Source organism: Carassius gibelio, chromosome B13 (assembly GCF_023724105.1).
Source record: "Carassius gibelio isolate Cgi1373 ecotype wild population from Czech Republic chromosome B13, carGib1.2-hapl.c, whole genome shotgun sequence".
Classification (NCBI taxonomy): domain Eukaryota; kingdom Metazoa; phylum Chordata; class Actinopteri; order Cypriniformes; family Cyprinidae; genus Carassius; species Carassius gibelio.
The window spans coordinates 25,847,422-25,864,821 of NC_068408.1; the positions used below are offsets into that span (position 1 = coordinate 25,847,422).

Below are 17,400 nucleotides of genomic sequence, written 5' to 3' on the forward strand. Positions count from 1 at the left end.
CTCATGTCCAAAAGCCACGTAAGACAGGACAGGTAAAAACAAACAAAACAAACAAACAACAGTCAGTAAGAAAAAAAAAATAAAAATAGCAAATACAATAATTAAAATACATACAGACATTTCAGCCAATGCACTCTCAGTCTGGATGTGTACCTGTAGCAACTCACTAAGGGATTTGAGAGTGCCACCATGATACTGTTAGTAGACTCATCCAGACGTTGCATAAATTTAAACATCAAATGTCTTAAAAGTGCTTTCAGTGTGGTTACTCCTACAGATACAAACATCTGACTAGCACTCCCTCCTCTGGGAACCTTGGGTAAAATTCTCATTGCATCATTGTAGGCAACTTGTAACTTCTGCATGCTAGATTTTTTGTAGGAAGACCACAGATGGGCTGTATAGAGAGGTGTACAGTAAGCTTTGAACAGAGCCACTTTAACTCGAGTATAACAGTAACTAAACTTACGTGCTATGGTGTTTGCCTGTGCATATAACTTTTAACACTGTCTGTATATGTCATCATCATCATTCATATCATCTGCAATACAATGACCAAGGTATTTAATCTTTTTGCAGACCTCAAGACAATTATTGGCTAGCATGAACACAGGAAAATTAAGCAATTTATCCTGTTTCGTTCTGCATATTAACACAGCACTTTTGCTGGAATTGTATTTTATATCAAATTCCACCCCATATTCAGAGCATATATTAAGAAGCTCCTGCTGCCCAGCACTACTCGGACTAAAAGTAACAAGGTCATCTGCATACATAAGATGATTCACCAGCATGCCACCAATCATACAGCCAGTGTTGCAACCATTAAGTCTCCTTGACAGTTCATCCATATATAAATTAAATAAGACGGGGGACAAGATTCCTCCCTGCCTAACACCATTGGACACCCTAAAGGGGGCGGATATGCAACCCCCCCATTTGATATGCATCTGCTGGTGGGCATACCAATAGGCAAGAACCCTCACAATATACCCAGGGACTCCCCTTTGCTTTAGCTTAATAAAAAGCTGTTTGTGATTCACGCGATCAAATGCTTTGGAGGCATCAATAAAACACATGAGAATAGTGGAATTTTTTGAATTATACAAATCCACTATTTCCTTAAAAGAACATAAATACACATGTCTGTGCCATGGTTTGGCTTAAATCCAAACTGATTATCCAGGGAAGAGATATACCCACTCACTCTATCAAGGAGGATTCTTTCCATTACCTTGGATAAAATACTGGCCAATGCTATAGGTCTATAATTATCCAGGCAGCCAACTTTTCCAGTTTTGTCCTTAATAACTGGGACAAGCAGAATAGATGGCATTGAATCTGGAAGTATGCCATGGATCAACAAACCAGTAAAGTTGATTGCTAAGAGGGTAGCAAGCCTAAGATTGGCATTTTTCAGATGCTCTGCAGTTATTGAATCCATACCACATGCTTTATTGTTAGGTAATTTCCATATGGCACCAAATACCTCATGTGTCAGAATACTTATTGATTCATTACTGATAGCAGAGTCCTCCACGTGTGGATCATGTTTTAAACAGTTAAAGAGGGAGCTATAGTGCTGTCTCCATATTTCAACAACATTATCCTCTCCGGAGACTCCTTCAACAGTACAAGGAAGGGAAGATTTACAGTTATTGAGGGATCTCACCTCCTTCCAAAAGTCAGTAATATTGTTGCTCATCATTTTGCTGGCCATAGAGTCAGCCCTCATGGCTTGCTCGGTTCTAGATATAAAACGAACAGCATACTTATATCTGGCATTACTATCTTGAGTTTAATAAATGCATAAAAACAATAATTTCTACACATTGTTTACCGCATACAGCAGGTGGTACTGTCCGACCGCCACTGAAAGAAAAAACGCGCATGCCATGACGTCACTCCGAGCCGCTGCGTGCGCGCTCCCGTGTTGACTCGCAGTAAAATGGCGAGTTGGTGCGCGAAGCGGGTCTGCGCGAATGAGAGGTTCATTATTCGCCGCGACGCAGACAGATGGAGGACTGAACTCATCCACGGCGTGGGTAAGAGCAAAAAACTAACTTTCTTTGTTCACGCTGGTTTAACAGAAAGGCGAGTTCTAATTCCTGCAGCTAGCATGCTAACGCTAACCGTCAGAATCGGATAAACTCCGCTCATCTTCGCCTTTCGTTCATCGAGTAATCCTCGCAGATCAACCCTGCGGTGATCTATCACCTACCTATGCGACACTCGGTCCGTTTCTCGGCAAGATATCGCGATTCATATAACGTTAGAGTTTTGCGTAACGTTAGTGTTTGGTCTGTGCGCGCTCGCGTCCGTTTGAAAGTTGTTGTTTTTTAATGCGCGCTCACGTGTAGTGCAGTACGAGTGTGATTGACAGATCAAAGTCATGACTGATAAGGAGCAGGGGCCTGTTTTAATAAAAAAAAACAAGATTACCAAATAAGCAAGGCTTATTTCTTTGAGTTTGACTTATTGTCAGCAGATTTGGTTCAAAATTAGTCAGACTTATTGAAAAAAGCCGGACTTATTTGGTAAACTGTTTTATCAAACGGCGCTTGTACATCCAAGATGATATCATCGCGCTAATCAGGATCTGGCTAATTTGGGTCTTTGAACGCAACTGCTGTTTATTATTAGTATGACTGGATTTAGTAATGTGAGATAACTGCGCGTTCATGGGTCGGTTTAATAGGAGTTATGCATCGATACGCGAAACCACGATCAGCAGTACAGCGATTGGCTGGCAGCAAGATGGCAACGCAATGACGTAATATATATATAAAAAAAAAACATCCGACGAAAAAATTGACAAATTTCTGGACTTTTAATAAGGAAACGGCCAAGTGAACAAACCTACATGTTATAATAGATAAATAAAATGTGCACTATTTTATTTTAATTCTTACATGATTCCCAATTACTTAGATGAGCGGTTTATAATATTTGTGCAATATAATATAAGTCTTTACATTTTTATTTCTATGTAGTAATTAGCTATTCATTATTTTTTTTTAAATATTTGATTTTATATTATTATTATTATTATTATTATTATTTTATATTATTGCTCTTTTTGTTGTTTTTGATTGCTCCCACTGTCCTCATTTGTAAGTCGCTTTGGATAAAAGCGTCTGCTAAATTAATAAATGTAAACATGTGATCATGTTATCTGCTTCTCCTGCTCCATCAAGACACTCTTATAATATCTGTCTTCACTCAAATGAATGCACAACTCTACAATATCTGTATAGACTCAAATACAATTAAGAAGTGATAATTTTATGACACATAATTATTTCAGTGAGTAAAACTGGCTGTATATAGTAGGCTGTTATGGACTACACGGCATTATCATATTATCTTTAAATACATTTTTAGATGTCCCTGGATCAGTAGGATACTCTTGTAATGTAACAGTGGACATACTTTGGGAATTAGCTCTAATTTAAAGATGCAATCTAATCCTGTTTAGATGAAATAAGCCACTCTCACGCAGGTTTAAGGTTACGGACCTATTGCTATGGCAACAATGAGGGTCCGGTGACGTCATGTGTGTGCGTGGGAACGATGTCTGTGTGTCTGGATGGGTGCCGCTCTATTTTAGCTTTGTTTTTGAATTTGGTCCGAGGTTCTGAAAACATGAATGATCATTTATTTTAATGCTGTGTGCTTTAGACCTTTCTACGTAAAAATCAGTTTAATCGTGTAATGTGAATGCTTTCTGCGACCAAGACGGTCAAGACGGAATGAAACATGGACAAATGTGTTTCATTTAATATTAATATTTGGAAAAAAAAAAAAAAAAACTACTACAAAAAGCAAGTACAACCGCTAACACATTTAATGAAAAAAGCCATTTGAAATTCGAAACAACCACTGCATTTTAATCACCGTACAAACAAAGTTACAGAGATTAAACCTGCATGAAACACAAACAGATTCACTGTCTGACAGCAGGGGGCGCTTCTAGATCAGCAGTTATAAGAGGAGAACAAAGGCCTTACATGATCAGTGCTCAGAAACATATGAAGTAAATCTTTAAAACAGTCCATGTGACCTCAGGGGTTCAACCATGATTTTTCACCTTTCTCACCAAGTTTTTCTTTTAAGTATGAGCCTTAAGGAGTGATTTCACCTTACTTTAGGGAATTACTTTAGGGTGTTGCATATAATCAGGAATTCTTCCGGCAGGGGCCAGTAGTTACTTTGGGGTGGCACAAAAAACATAATTTTGCAAACAAACACGGCACTTATCCAACCTTAAAATACTTTATATTATTGTATGTGCTCAAATCACAGTGATGTATAATGTACAATAGCTAGCCTACAATGGCAATTTTTTCACCCTCAAGTTATTTAATAAAATAAAACTTAGGAAATTCACTTTGGAAACAGAACACATTTCACTGACTGACTGACATAAATGCAAAACAGATCAACGTTAACATGTTTGAAAAACAGCAAAAATGTTAGGATTATTATTGAGATGTTTTTGTTGTAGGTACCTAATGTTATCTTGACTGTATCTAGAACTCTGCGTCATGTGTGTGACGACGCAAATATGATGAGACCGAAGATTCTTTTGAGTCAATCTTTTAAAAGAATCATTTATTTTATTTAACGAAACCAGTGTTTCACAAACTGGATAAATCTGAGCTGCAGGGCTCGCAAACACGTTAGCCCCACGTCCCGGGGATATTGTGTTTTCCAATCTGATGGGCTATCGTGAATAGTGATGTAAAATTCCTAACTTGATTCGCGTTGTTCACTCGCTTGAAGGGGTGAAACAGATCGTAGCTGATCGTTTGCACTCATTTCTAAATATTGCTGATTCAAGCATTTTAAACAATTTGCGTGCATTCGGGGCTTGTGCGCACTCATTCAAAGCACGCGGCGGCTTTGGTTGCAATACTCTTATCGCATATGTTGCACTTTGCTGAATCGGCATTCACTTTTATAAAGTGTAGCCACACTTTAGACCTCTTTGGCATTGTAAAACGGAAACGTTTTGAGAAAAAACAACTCCACTTGTGTTGTGTGACTGTGAGTATCTTAAGAAATCCTCCCCTACACCACGTATTTTTTATCACGGCAAATTTAGGTCCTTACATGCACGTATGCTACAAGCTCACACAGACACAGCCGCTTGGCAAAAAAAAAAGACTGCTTGGCTCTTGGAACCGAAATTTGGCCCCGAAAGATAAATAATTTTTCGGTACTCATAGTATCAAAGTTTTTCGTTCGATACCATAAAGGCATCGAAGGTCGGTACCCAGCCCTTTGCATGACTTTTTATTCGTAACCAAAACAGTGTAAACATTTTAGCGCTAAACTCCCTTCAGAGTGTGTTTCATTCATACTCAAAGCCAGGGGGCGCTCTCACGCTGAAAGTCCAAATTAATTCATTGAAGTAGTGTTTCTTATAAGCTGAATGAAGAGCAGAAACATAAACGCAATAAACTCACAATTAAAACAATATATTTATGTGCGTTTTTCAAGTCAACTCCAGGTAATATGTAGGAAAATTCAAGAATGAATGAATATTATGGAATATAGATTTGCTCTCAAGTGTGATCCACTGACGGTTGAGCTAATTATGAGCAGTAAGTTGATCATTGTTTATATGTGAATAAATGCGTAAATTAAAATCTGTTTAACATATAAAGTGGGCAATATTTGTGTAACACTTAAGGTGACGTTTTCCAACCCTTATGTTATCCTTAGGAACATGACAGTTAAGGGGCTTTATGTAGCACTTACTGGGTTTTAAGGGATACTTGAGAGAAATTCTAAGGGTTTATGACGTTTGTTGTACTCGATTATCAATTAAAATAGTTATGCTTTATTAGTCCTTGTCTTTGGTGCAGTGTTATTGCACATTTAAACGTCAGTAATGTAAGTTGTTAACATACTCTTAATAGTTAGGCTTAGTTTTGCTTGTGTTTAGTTGCAGTCTGTGCATCAGTTGTGGATTGGATGTTCTGATATTTGTAATCGATGTTTGCAAACTTGCAGTCAATTGTGAAGGGTCAGTTTATTTCTGCTGTAATTACTACTGTTATGGATTAAATTATTGGAGTTACTCAGTGTAAGTCACCAGAGAGAAGCAGGTCATTTCACCAGAAAATCCAGTTGTTACATTGATAGTTACGAGCTCAGAAAGAATTAAACATGCATTACTCACATTTAATGGCATTTAATTTGTGATCTCCTTCTTTCACTCTCACTTCAAATAATTAATTATTGTGCGTTTGTTTTTATTGGTCTGTTGTTGTTCTTGATCATTATTAAACTTGTTTTACTGTGTCTCAGTCTGTCAGACTACTTAAAACACATCTCTCTTCTTCTCTGAATAGGTCTTGACAATATCTTGGAAGTGTTTCTTCAAACACAAGTGGTGGAGGATCTCAGGCTTTTAAAAGGTATGTTTCTGTGTGTGATGGAACATAAGTTCAGAAATGGGAAATTCAGAAATACTTCATCATTTGCATGTTATGCTTTAATATTAAATTGTGAACCACATTCATCTAGCTTCTGCATGCCTCCATTATCAAACACATTTTACTGTATTGCACTGGATTTGCTATCACCAGACAAAGGTTTTATCCAGAGAGTTTCTGTCTGCTGGCCACATTTTCTGGCCAATGTAAATGGACCGTTCTAATGTGTTTATTAGACATGTGCTGGTATTCAGTAATGGGATATATCCTGATAATGAATATACACATGCATTATTCTGAATTCTGAATGCATTTAAGGAATACTTGTGTGCTCTCTGCTGTAAGGTTCATACAGTCATGAAAAACCTGGAAAAGTCATGGAATTTTAAAAGGGCAAGTTCCAGGCCTGGAAAAGTAAAAAAAAATAAAATCTATTTCATGAAACTGTTACAGACTTTTCATTAAGACCCTAAAAAATCGATTGAGTTATCTGAGATAATTGCACGTTCATGTGTTATCTTAAAAGGGGATATGTATCGATACTCGAAACCATGATCAGCAGTGCAGCGATTGGCTGGTGGCAAGACGGCAATGTAATGACGTCATATAATTTAAAACGACACCTGACGAAAAACTGGACTTTTATAAGGAAACAGCCAAGCAAACAAAACTACATAAATGTTATATTAGATACATGAAACAGATAATAGATACATGTTTTTATTTTATTATAATTTTTTCATGATTCCCAATTATTTAGATTCGCAATTTATAGTTGTGCAGTCTTTACATTTTTATTTCAATCTAGAAATTATCTATTAATTTCATTCTATATTTGAACAGATTTGTTACGTGACAGCATTAATGAAAGTTTCTTAAGGGTCAACATCATGTTATCTGCGTCTCCTGCGCTCCATCAAGCCACTCGAATAATAGCAGTCATCACTCAAAATAATGCACGACTCTATTGTCTGTATAGCATGTACGGTGACAATGCGGGACAGTCCCGAAATTTTAAGCTTTGTCCCGCGTCCCGCAATTCATAAGCAGTGTCCCGCATTTTAATTTCGTCTTCATTTTATTTCATCGTCCTTTAAATTACAATTCTACAATAATTTTTTTAAAATAAGAAAACACTGAACATGCGCAACAAAGCCGTTATTATTGGTTCTAGCGGCTAGCCAGAGTGGGAAAATAAACACTGAGAAAAAAACCCCACACAGACAAAAAAAAAAAAAGCCTCCTGGTGAGAGTGAACTACAGCTACACCTGCCGGGAGTTCTACAGACACATAATGAATGAGAAGGCCCTACTCGAAGCTGCCAGATCAGACAAAAAATATAAATTCAAGATGCACTGAATCCGGTAAGAACGCATTTAATCTTAGTCTCTCCTAATGGAATTTATGTGCTTATTTGTAAATGTGCTTTGTAGCGATTGGATTATTATTTTCACTTAATTACTTGGATTGAATAGACAAGTGCTGTTAAAATAATTTTTTTACTGATATTACTATTAAATATTATTAGTGATGTTCAGAGCGCCGGTCAGCGCCATCATTAACATTTTTATAAACCCTTTTAGCAATTTAAAACATGTTTACATCACTGCAAAAATATATCTAATAAAAAAAAATCAATATTTATTCACCAAGTACAATAATAATAATTTCTCTCCCTCGTGTCCCGCATTGTCCCGCAAAATCAGGTCTGCTGTCCTGCAACAGAGCAATAGCCCGGTGGTCAACCTAATAGCATGTGTAAGACTCTAATACAATTATGAAGTAATAATTTTATGACATAAATATTTTCAGTGAGTAAAACTGGCTGTGTCTATATTAGGCTGTTATGGACTACACAGCATTTTTATGTTATTTTTAAATGCCCCTGGATCAGTAGGATACTCTTGTAATGTAACAGTGGACATATTTTGAGAATTAGTTCTGGTTGAAAAGAAGCGATCTAATCATGTTTACATGAATTAAGCTGCTCCCGAGCAGGGTTAGGCTTACGGACCAGTTGCTATGACAGCAGCTCCGGGATGAGCTTCGAAGAACCAAATGATCCAAGATCAGACCAAATCATCAACAATCAAATCCAGCGAACTGAGTTAGCGACGTACGAAGAACGGGCCCCTGGACTGCAACATGCCCTTGATGTTGTTTTAAAGTGTTTTGATTCTTTATGTTCAGTAACACTTCGTTAGTTAACATTAGTTAATTCATTAGTTGATATAAACTGCCAAAGAAAAATTATTCTGAACATTCAATAATCTTAGATACTTTTATTTCATAAAATGCTGTTAAAATCAAAAGTTCCAACTGTTATTTAATGAGCTTACGTGAACTAAGAGTTAAATCTTATGTTTTTATTTTTATCAGATACTGCATTTAAGGATGTTTAATTATTTAAATGCAAGCTATTTCTATTTACATTTATCTTTTATTCAAATGAAAATTAAACAAAATTTTTTAGTGAACAAAGGGGATTTACTGTTGAAATTAATAGATGGAAGAAATATTGTTTGATTATGATTCCATATAAAGTTTTAATAATTTTAGTAGTGGTAGATTAATTGTCTACTTTATGGCTTTGGCCATTATCACAATTAATAAATAAATTAATTGTTGGTGGAACTAATGGTCACTATTTTTTTTAAAACCCTTTGTTAAACATAATCAACTAAATACTCCCTTCCTCATTACAGATTACAGTAAATTCAGTTTTTATAACTGGATTCCGTCTGCGTTTAACACTTTGCGCAAATCAAACGATCTCAGAAATTAGCAAACAACATTCATCTGACAGTCCCCTCGTTTTCTAATGGGCAAAACCATGTCTTAAGTTTTCCATCATTTGGACAGGCAACAAATGTTGTTGGAAAATCATTGCAGTCACTCTTCGAACATTAATTTCCAACTGATGAAAAAATCTGCCAATCGGAATCCATCCAACTTTAAAGATCATTTAAAATGCCAGAAATTAAAATACTTTTGAATGCAACTGTAATCGGATTACCATACATTTGCATTCCAATTGAATGCTGTTACACACATCTTGTATTTTAGACACTTAACTCTTAATCCGCATGTCACTGCAACGATATGTGAATGTTTTCATCTTAGTGAGTTTTAGAAATGTTGAAACATCTTGTGATAAACTGCGTCTGACAGTAACCCTCAACTCAGTCACACAGACAGTTTTATTTGGATAAGGGGAAGCCCCACAGCCGTATTTAAATGTGGAACGGAGTCTGATGGATGATAAGATGGTCGATGAACGATAGGTGAATATTTGGATGTCCTCCCTAATGCACTGTATTACCACAACCATTTGCCCGTCACAGACTGCGTGACTTCACCTGTAGGTTGTTTTTTCTTTGACCTAATAACATTTTTGTTGTAAATACTTAATTTCCAGTGATATCGTCCACTCAATTGCACAGACACTATTTAAACTGAACTGAGCTGGATGATGACATCACTGAATTCAATGATGAACTCACTTTAACTGAAAATATTGTCTGTTTTGCATTATTGACACACTTGTAAAAGCCTTTTCACACTGTATGCGAACATCAGCCTGGATATTTGATGCTTTTTAGTCAAAACGACAGATCCCTAATGAGGCTGTTCACACCAGGGGCGATCATTTGTGGACCGGAAAAGCAAGTGTTTTTTTTTGTTTTGTTGTTACTCCACAATGAAATGGGTCGTCCAATGAGATTTGAGCTTCCAATCTTTTTAAAACCATATAAAAATTATTTGGTTTACCTTTAGAATCATTTTATTAAATTATTTTAGTTTTCTTAAGAGGTGGTGTGGGGAAGTTAGTGATTTTTTTTATTCTAACGGAGGGCGATCTGTATAGGTGTGAATAATAAAGTTGGAGCATCGTGAAAAAAAGCAAAACCATGACAGAGGTACAGACTCAAACCTCTTCCAGAATTCTTCACCTGAATTTTCCACCTTACCTGACTAAAACGGTATGCAAAAAAAAGTTCTGAAATAAAGTGCAATTATATTCATGTGCAATGGTCCAAAGATACAAGCAAAACAAAATCATCCTTGAGCTGGTGGTGGCACTGTTTCCATTTTACTTTGACAAAGTCACGCTAGCCAAAATGGACAGCTAGTTAGACTGTGAAACTGGTAGTGTTTTTTTCTCTCCAAGTTCCCTTTTCTTGCACACACAGTTGAATTTTGCCTCTTCTTTTGGATCCACAGATTGTAAGCCTGCAAGTGTGTCAAATTCGTCATTTGATGAAAATTGTCTTTTCTGCTGCTTAAGACGGGAAAAAGTGAAGGTAGTTTTTTTTTTTTTTTTTCATTTACACTTTCCCCCATTTTTCTGATATGTCAAGACACCTCGGAAGAACCATTTTTTATCTTTTTTTCTATTTGACCTTAGGCTATCGGTTTTTCCTGTACTAGCTAAACTATTTAAGTCATGTGGATACAGTGCTTTCAGTGATAGCATTTTCAGATGAGTTAAGTTGTATGTGTGTCTCTTAAGTATTTAAAAACACACCTCCACCCTTTATTCTCTTTGTATTTTCCCAGGAACATGTAGTTGCACTCAACAAACAAATTGTGGAAAGTGGAGGAAAACCTTTACTAGGTAAAGATCCCTCTAATATCAGCAGACTTGAGTGGCAGTCAGAGGAATTCCTGAATGCAGTGTTACACCGGAAAGGTGAGCAAACCAACACATAGTCAGTCATTCGTGTGGAAATGATTGGCCAGACATGGTGTTGTTTTAGTGATGGAAATGACTGCAATTTTTGCTGTAGTAACAGATACTGTCCAGAGTAAGTATATCGATTATTCTCTCACAAGTTTTAATTCCCATTTAGCAGAGCTATAATAGTTTTATTTACCCCAAACCTGAAATTTCCTTTCTAGTCTGTTCTTATTAAAGTGTCCTATTTCCTGTACATTCAAATGAAGTCCTTGTCAACTGTGATGTTTATTTTATTATATGGTTTACTTTACTTTAACAACATGTCTAATTGAACTGTCGACAGAATACACGCCAAGAATTCCCGATCCACACATCCCTGTGGTGGCTTGTGGCTTCTTGCAGAAGATGATTAATGAGTTGGCTTCATGTTATACCTCAAGAAACAACTGCACTCAGGACTTCCTTCAGAACAATGGAAAAAAGGACCAAAGCCTTCTGAAAGCTAGCTGTATCACTTCATCCACTGCTGTCAAAATAGACTCTGTTGCTTCTGTTCAGAAAAAGCTCATCATGGTGGACCAAGATGCACCGCTGGACCTTTCTCTGAGAAAGATCAAAGTGGAGGACATTGAGCAAGGTGCAGTATAGAATTATAAAAATGTAAAGAGCTTCTAGTTAAAAGGAAATTTGTTTATCTTGGTTATAAATTACTTGTGTCTCTTTAGATGAAGTTCTTGATCTTTCGACTAAGAATTTGAACAAAGGCCATACATCTTTAAGGAATACTCCTGTCAGCCCAGCTACGCATTTGGTCAAAAGGTAGATCAGGATATATACTGTTTCTTTTTACCAGGTTTATATTATTTGCTAATCACATACATTTAAGTGTTATATAGTTGAGAATGTGTCTCTTATATAATTTTTTTTTTTGTCTGGTCTTTCAGGGACTCCATCGACCTGAGTCTTGCTCAAGTAAAAGATCTACAGTCTGTGAACACTTTGGAACAGTTCATGTCAAAGCTGTGTTTGCACCACCAGCGCCAAATAGTAGATGCATTAGACTTCTTACAAAGCGAAGTCAAGACTGTGTCTGCTTGCAACCATTGCAAAGCACCCACTCCAGATTTGTCTGAGAAGCAAGCATCAACCAGCTGCAGTTATGCATCGTTTGAAACCAGCTCTGAGACTCAGCAGTCGGAGAGAACGTGCTCTGTGGAAGCTGCTGCAAGCATCACTAAGACTCAAGAGGCATCTGTTGTCACAAACAGTCAAAAGCCTACTGCAGAGGTGTTAAAGGCTGATGTTTCCAGTATTGCACGGGTAATGACTGAAAAGCAAGTAGACCTTGGCAAAATGGAAGTTTTGTCATCATCTTGTGGAACAGGTTTCGAGTGTGGAAATGCAAGTTCTGCAACAAAATTGTTTGTCATGACAAAGACTACTACTGATAATCTGGGTGCAAAAAAAGTGTTATGTTCAAGCATTAAGCAAATTCCAAGTAGCAATTCTGTAAAGAAGTGTCTATGCAGTGCGGAACAATGCTTGCCAACTTGTACTGCGGTGTCTGATCATGCAGATTCGTTGAAGTGCTTTGCACATAATGAAGGTGCTGTTGTTAAACCCTCCACAATTCAGAAGACCTCAAATGTTGTTGTACCAATTTCTCCAAGAACAGCCAGGAAAAGCAGAAAAGGTTCTTGCCTTATACAAAGGAATGGTTCTTTAAGTTGTCTCGTAAATGATCCGGATAGCCATTGTGACCTAGTTTATATTAGAAAGTCAATTACAGAATGTCAGCCTCAATCTCATAATCGACTGCATCCACGACAGAATGCCCGAAAGAGCACAAGGGGGCACAAATATGTGGAGGAGTACTTGGAACTAAAAACAGTCCGTACCTTAGCTGGTAAATCGATAGGCAATTCTAGTGGTAATTGTCCAACTCGTATGCCGGATGTGCACACCTCAGTGACTCTGAAGCAGGTCCTTTCTAAGTCTGGCAGTGTACCTCTAGTAAACACACCTTTTGCAGGGGATTGCATGAAAAATGTTATTCCAAAATTACCGTCGGAAGATGTAGTGGAGAATGAAATGCCAGGAGATGTCGTACAAGTAACAAATCTGGGTTTGATGGTTGAAACCAGTCAAACGGGTAAGATTAAAAGTAATGGCCAAAAATTCAATGAACTGTCAGGTAATCAGAGTGAATTAACCATGCAACCAGATTTGATCTCAGAGAAACACATGGACCCGGTAGAAGAAAGCACAGAAACAACCGAGCTCACTGTACAGAAAGACACATCTGACTTCCAAATTGGGTCTGTGCCAGAAGAAGTGGTATGGGGTACAGAAAGAAAGGGTGAGTGTGAGGATAAATCATTGGAGCCATCACTGATCAATGTGTCCCCTGACATTGTTAAAGAGTTCTGGACTGATGAAGCTGACATAGAACCGAGAAATGAAAGGGAAATAAAAAAAAACATGGAAGTAGAGACCGCAGCAGATGTACAGGAACAAGGCGAGGCATCAGAAATCAAGGCAAACACTGAGGAGGATAGAGGTTTTCAGGAACAAGCTATACATGACAAAGCAAACTCTTCCGAACTACCAGTGAGGAATCAAGGGGACTCAGCGGTGTCCAGCCTGACTGAAGTCTCTGCTGTACCACTTATAAAATGTAAAGAAAAGGAAGAGGATCTGCATACTTTAAAAGTTTTGAATGCAAAACATGCAGCGCCCTCAGACAGATGCTTGCGTAGTAGAAGTAAAGGCAGTGTTGACGTAACGAAAGACTCGAATTGTGGTGCTACTGAACTTGTTGATCATGCCAATAATAAAAGCCCAAAGGCTCATTCTACTGAAACAAATGTGCACACTGGGCAGGAGCCTGATTTGAAAGCTGTAGAGATTCTTGAAACGGCACCGGAGGTCCCTGATGCACCTTGTAATAGTCTGGTTGTGGATCATGTGGTCAAATCAAGGCCAAAATCAAGAACCGCAGCCGCTGTTGGGAGAGATGAGCATCAAAGTCCAGGCATCAAAGTGAATAATGATTTCCCAAATGTTTTGTCACCTGAGGTTCTTCCAGAGACTGTAAGCATCACTTCCACCCCAGAGAGTGGAAAGCACGACAAACTGAACAATCAAGCCTCTGAAAGCATGGAAAAAATGGCACTTAGAAACAAAAGTAGTCCCATTGAGCTGTCTGTCAGTGGACCCTGTTCACCCGTCAAGAAGTCCCCACCAAGCTCTGAAAATATGATTTTGAGGAGCAGAAATAACACTGAAGAGCCTTTAAGTAGCAAGGCAATCAGTCCAACAGAACGCCATTCGGAGAAGCAAGGACAGACGCCTTTAAGAAAAAGCAGCTCTCTTAGTGAGCAGGCAGCTAACCGAGAGTCGTGTACATCTTCCGAGACCGTAACACATATGCCTCTACGAAGCAGGACTGTTAACTCAATTAAACCGACTGTTACTAAAGACTCTCCTGTTAAAAGTTTCATCAGTGAACCGCCTGGCAGTTCAACCTCCAGTACTACCTGTAGAAAAACCGAGGCCAATGGGCACATGCCCTTAAGAAGCAGTGCCAGTTTAATTCCAGAACAATCCCGTAACAATACATCTACTGTCATAGATGGATCAGAAAGCCCTGGACGCATGTCGTTGAGAAGAGGGAATGTAGCTAATACTGAAAATACCTGTGGCTCAACAACAACCCCTAGTAAACATTCTCTGAGACAACAAAAGGTTTCAGCATCCTCGAGTGGGGAAGCGGAAGAGAGCCCCTTGAGTTCAAAACTTAAAATCCAAAAGCAGAAGCATGTGGTGTCCCAAATAAGAGGCTCACTGAAATTGCCAGATGAATCCATCCATCTTCAGACAACCGAACCTGTTGTCTGCAGTCCCCCAAAATTTTTGGAGGCACTAAGGGGGGAAGAACACCAGCAGTTGATTTCAAACTTAAATTCAAAGTTTGATAAAATGCACAAAAGTTGGGTTCCAATGGACAAGGAGGGTCAGCCTGCACCAAAACCCAAAAGCAAGGCAGATAGGCTCAAAGAAATCTGGAAAAGCAAACGCAGAGTACGAAAGTCAAGGCCATTGGAACAACAAAAGTTATCCCCTGTGCAAATGCTATTCATGAAGCCCTTTGACTTGTCCAGTATCTGCAGGTGGTTCCTGCAATCAACTGAAACCAAATCGCTTGTAATCGTTAAGAAGATCAACACTAGACTTCCTTCTGAAACACAGTTGTGCTTTCACTCTTCGGCAGCAGGAGTGGGTTCCTCTCATGGGATATTTCCAAGCCTCCAGGCCGAACGGTTGAAGAAGCACCTCAAAAAGTTTGCTATTGCATCACCAGTGAAGAACAACCCCAAGAATCAAAGGCTACTTGCCAAAGCTTTAGGTCAGGGTATTTCTGTGATGAGGAGCAAAGTAAAGCACGAACAGACAACTGCCACACGAATCTGTACAAAGGCACAGAGTCTTGCTGGAGTGACACCGGCACAGACTCCCGAGAGCCTGGCCTCGACCGCAGTCGGTGCGAAAAATCCAGCCAGTGCTAGAATACTTCGGAAATATTCCAACATGCGTGAGAAGCTTCAGGTTCAGCAAAGCAAGAAATGCAAAGAGAAAACTTTCAAAGGTGCTCGTTTAAAGGCATCAATAACTCCAAAGAAAGCCAACCAACAAAAACTGCCGACATGTAAAGGGTCAAAGTCTGTGGTTGTTCAGAGGATCTCATCTCTGACCAAGAAGGCAAAAACAAACTCTGCCCTCAAACAACGAGCGTTGAAAGGGAACCAGTGTCATAAAAACGGTGCTTCTCCAAAGAGGTCGCAGGCAGTTACAAGAATGGAGAAACCCATCAGTGAAAATGCCTCAAAAAACACCTTGAGTAAAAAACAGACACTGATAAAAACTGGAACTGATAAGGCACAGCAAACAAAAGCAAGTCTGACTAAAGTTGACACAAAGAAACCAGAGTTTCAGAAAGGCCCTAATAATTTAGAATCGCAATCTTTGGATGTGGACGTTAAACCTCTGATGTTGGAAGACCAAGTGTTAACAAGATCACAAAGAAAGATGGAAGGCACCCCTTCACAGACCGCCTCTCCCAAATCCTCCACAAAGCGAGGCTTGGAACCACTGGTCACTCCCACAAAACGTACTCGGACCTCAAAACCATGAACAATGTGTACAGGTGTACTAGAAACTCATGTAGAAATGTTTCATAAAAACAAGGGGTGCTGATGCTTTTCAGAAGATTATTTTTTAAGCTATTTTTTTTCAAGCTCAGCAGTACATTTTCAGAACTTTGGATTTATTGACATCTGAGAAAAATGTATCGTTGTTTAGGCAAAGACTTTTTCCAGAGTTCATTCTTTTAAGTGTCAAACATTTTCCAATTATGCTTAAAGAAACCTATTTGTTTGTTATGAAGAAAAAAAAAAAATATATATATATCTCCATGATAGAGTCGTTAATGTAAAAAGAAGTCAAGAAATAAAGGTTCTGATTCCTATTAATGGGGTTTTTTAAATATGGGTTATAAATAACCCAATAACTTACTTGCTTTGTTTGACCGTTACATTGTATATCTTATTACTACAACAGCTTGGACTATTGACCCAGATATTATTTAAGGAATAATCCACAATTCTAAAACAATGATTTTAGCTAATTAAAGTGGCTTTGTAACCTGAATGTGCCTTTTTCTTATCTGTATGAGGTGATTGAGGTTGCCTCAATAAAGCCTCATTCTTTTTGCACATAGATGAGAAATTTGTATCAAACTTCTTCATAAGGTCACCGCTTTTCCCCTTTTACTCTTAATTCAATTCCTTTTTGTCTTTTACAGCACTGATGTTTGTTGTAGTTCATATTCTCAGTCTACCATTATAAGGTTTTGTTCTACCTTTTAGAAGGTGACATACATGGGAACATACTCTGTCCACACGTTTCTATCGCTTTTATTTAGAATTATTTTATGGTCTCGAATATTCATAAACCGCTATATTCATGATGCAGTTTTATAATGAAAACTATGCAAGATTTTAGGTTTTCCAAAACTGGATTTATTGGCTGGAAAATGTTTAAATTCATTAAGGGTTTGGCTAGCTGGAGATAACCATAAAAAGTTTTTTTTTTTTTTTTTTTTTGGCTTACACTGCTTTATAATTGCATTTTTTTTTTTAATATATAAAATTATATATTTTAATGTTATGTTTTTTACTTTGAAGAATTCTGAAATGTATTCTTCAATCACC

At 37.9% G+C, this 17,400-nt stretch overlaps 1 protein-coding gene across 2 annotated transcripts; it reads left to right on the forward strand.

Annotated features, from left to right (window-relative positions):
- The first annotated feature begins 1,896 nt into the window (after window positions 1-1,896).
- Window positions 1,897-17,013, forward strand: LOC127970040 (uncharacterized). 2 transcript variants are annotated; one of them, XM_052572244.1, is made up of 7 exons: window positions 1,897-2,045; window positions 6,363-6,428; window positions 10,672-10,751; window positions 11,008-11,140; window positions 11,472-11,765; window positions 11,854-11,947; window positions 12,073-17,013. In XM_052572244.1, the coding sequence occupies exons 1-7, from the start codon at window positions 1,949-1,951 to the stop codon at window positions 16,319-16,321; spliced, it is 5,013 nt and encodes a 1,670-aa protein (XP_052428204.1). In that variant the 5' UTR covers window positions 1,897-1,948; the 3' UTR covers window positions 16,322-17,013. The 2 variants fall into 2 exon arrangements, with proteins under 2 accessions (XP_052428204.1, XP_052428205.1); XM_052572245.1 differs by lacking the exon at window positions 10,672-10,751 and having other exon boundaries at window positions 1,962-2,045.
- Window positions 17,014-17,400: the final 387 nt, after the last annotated feature.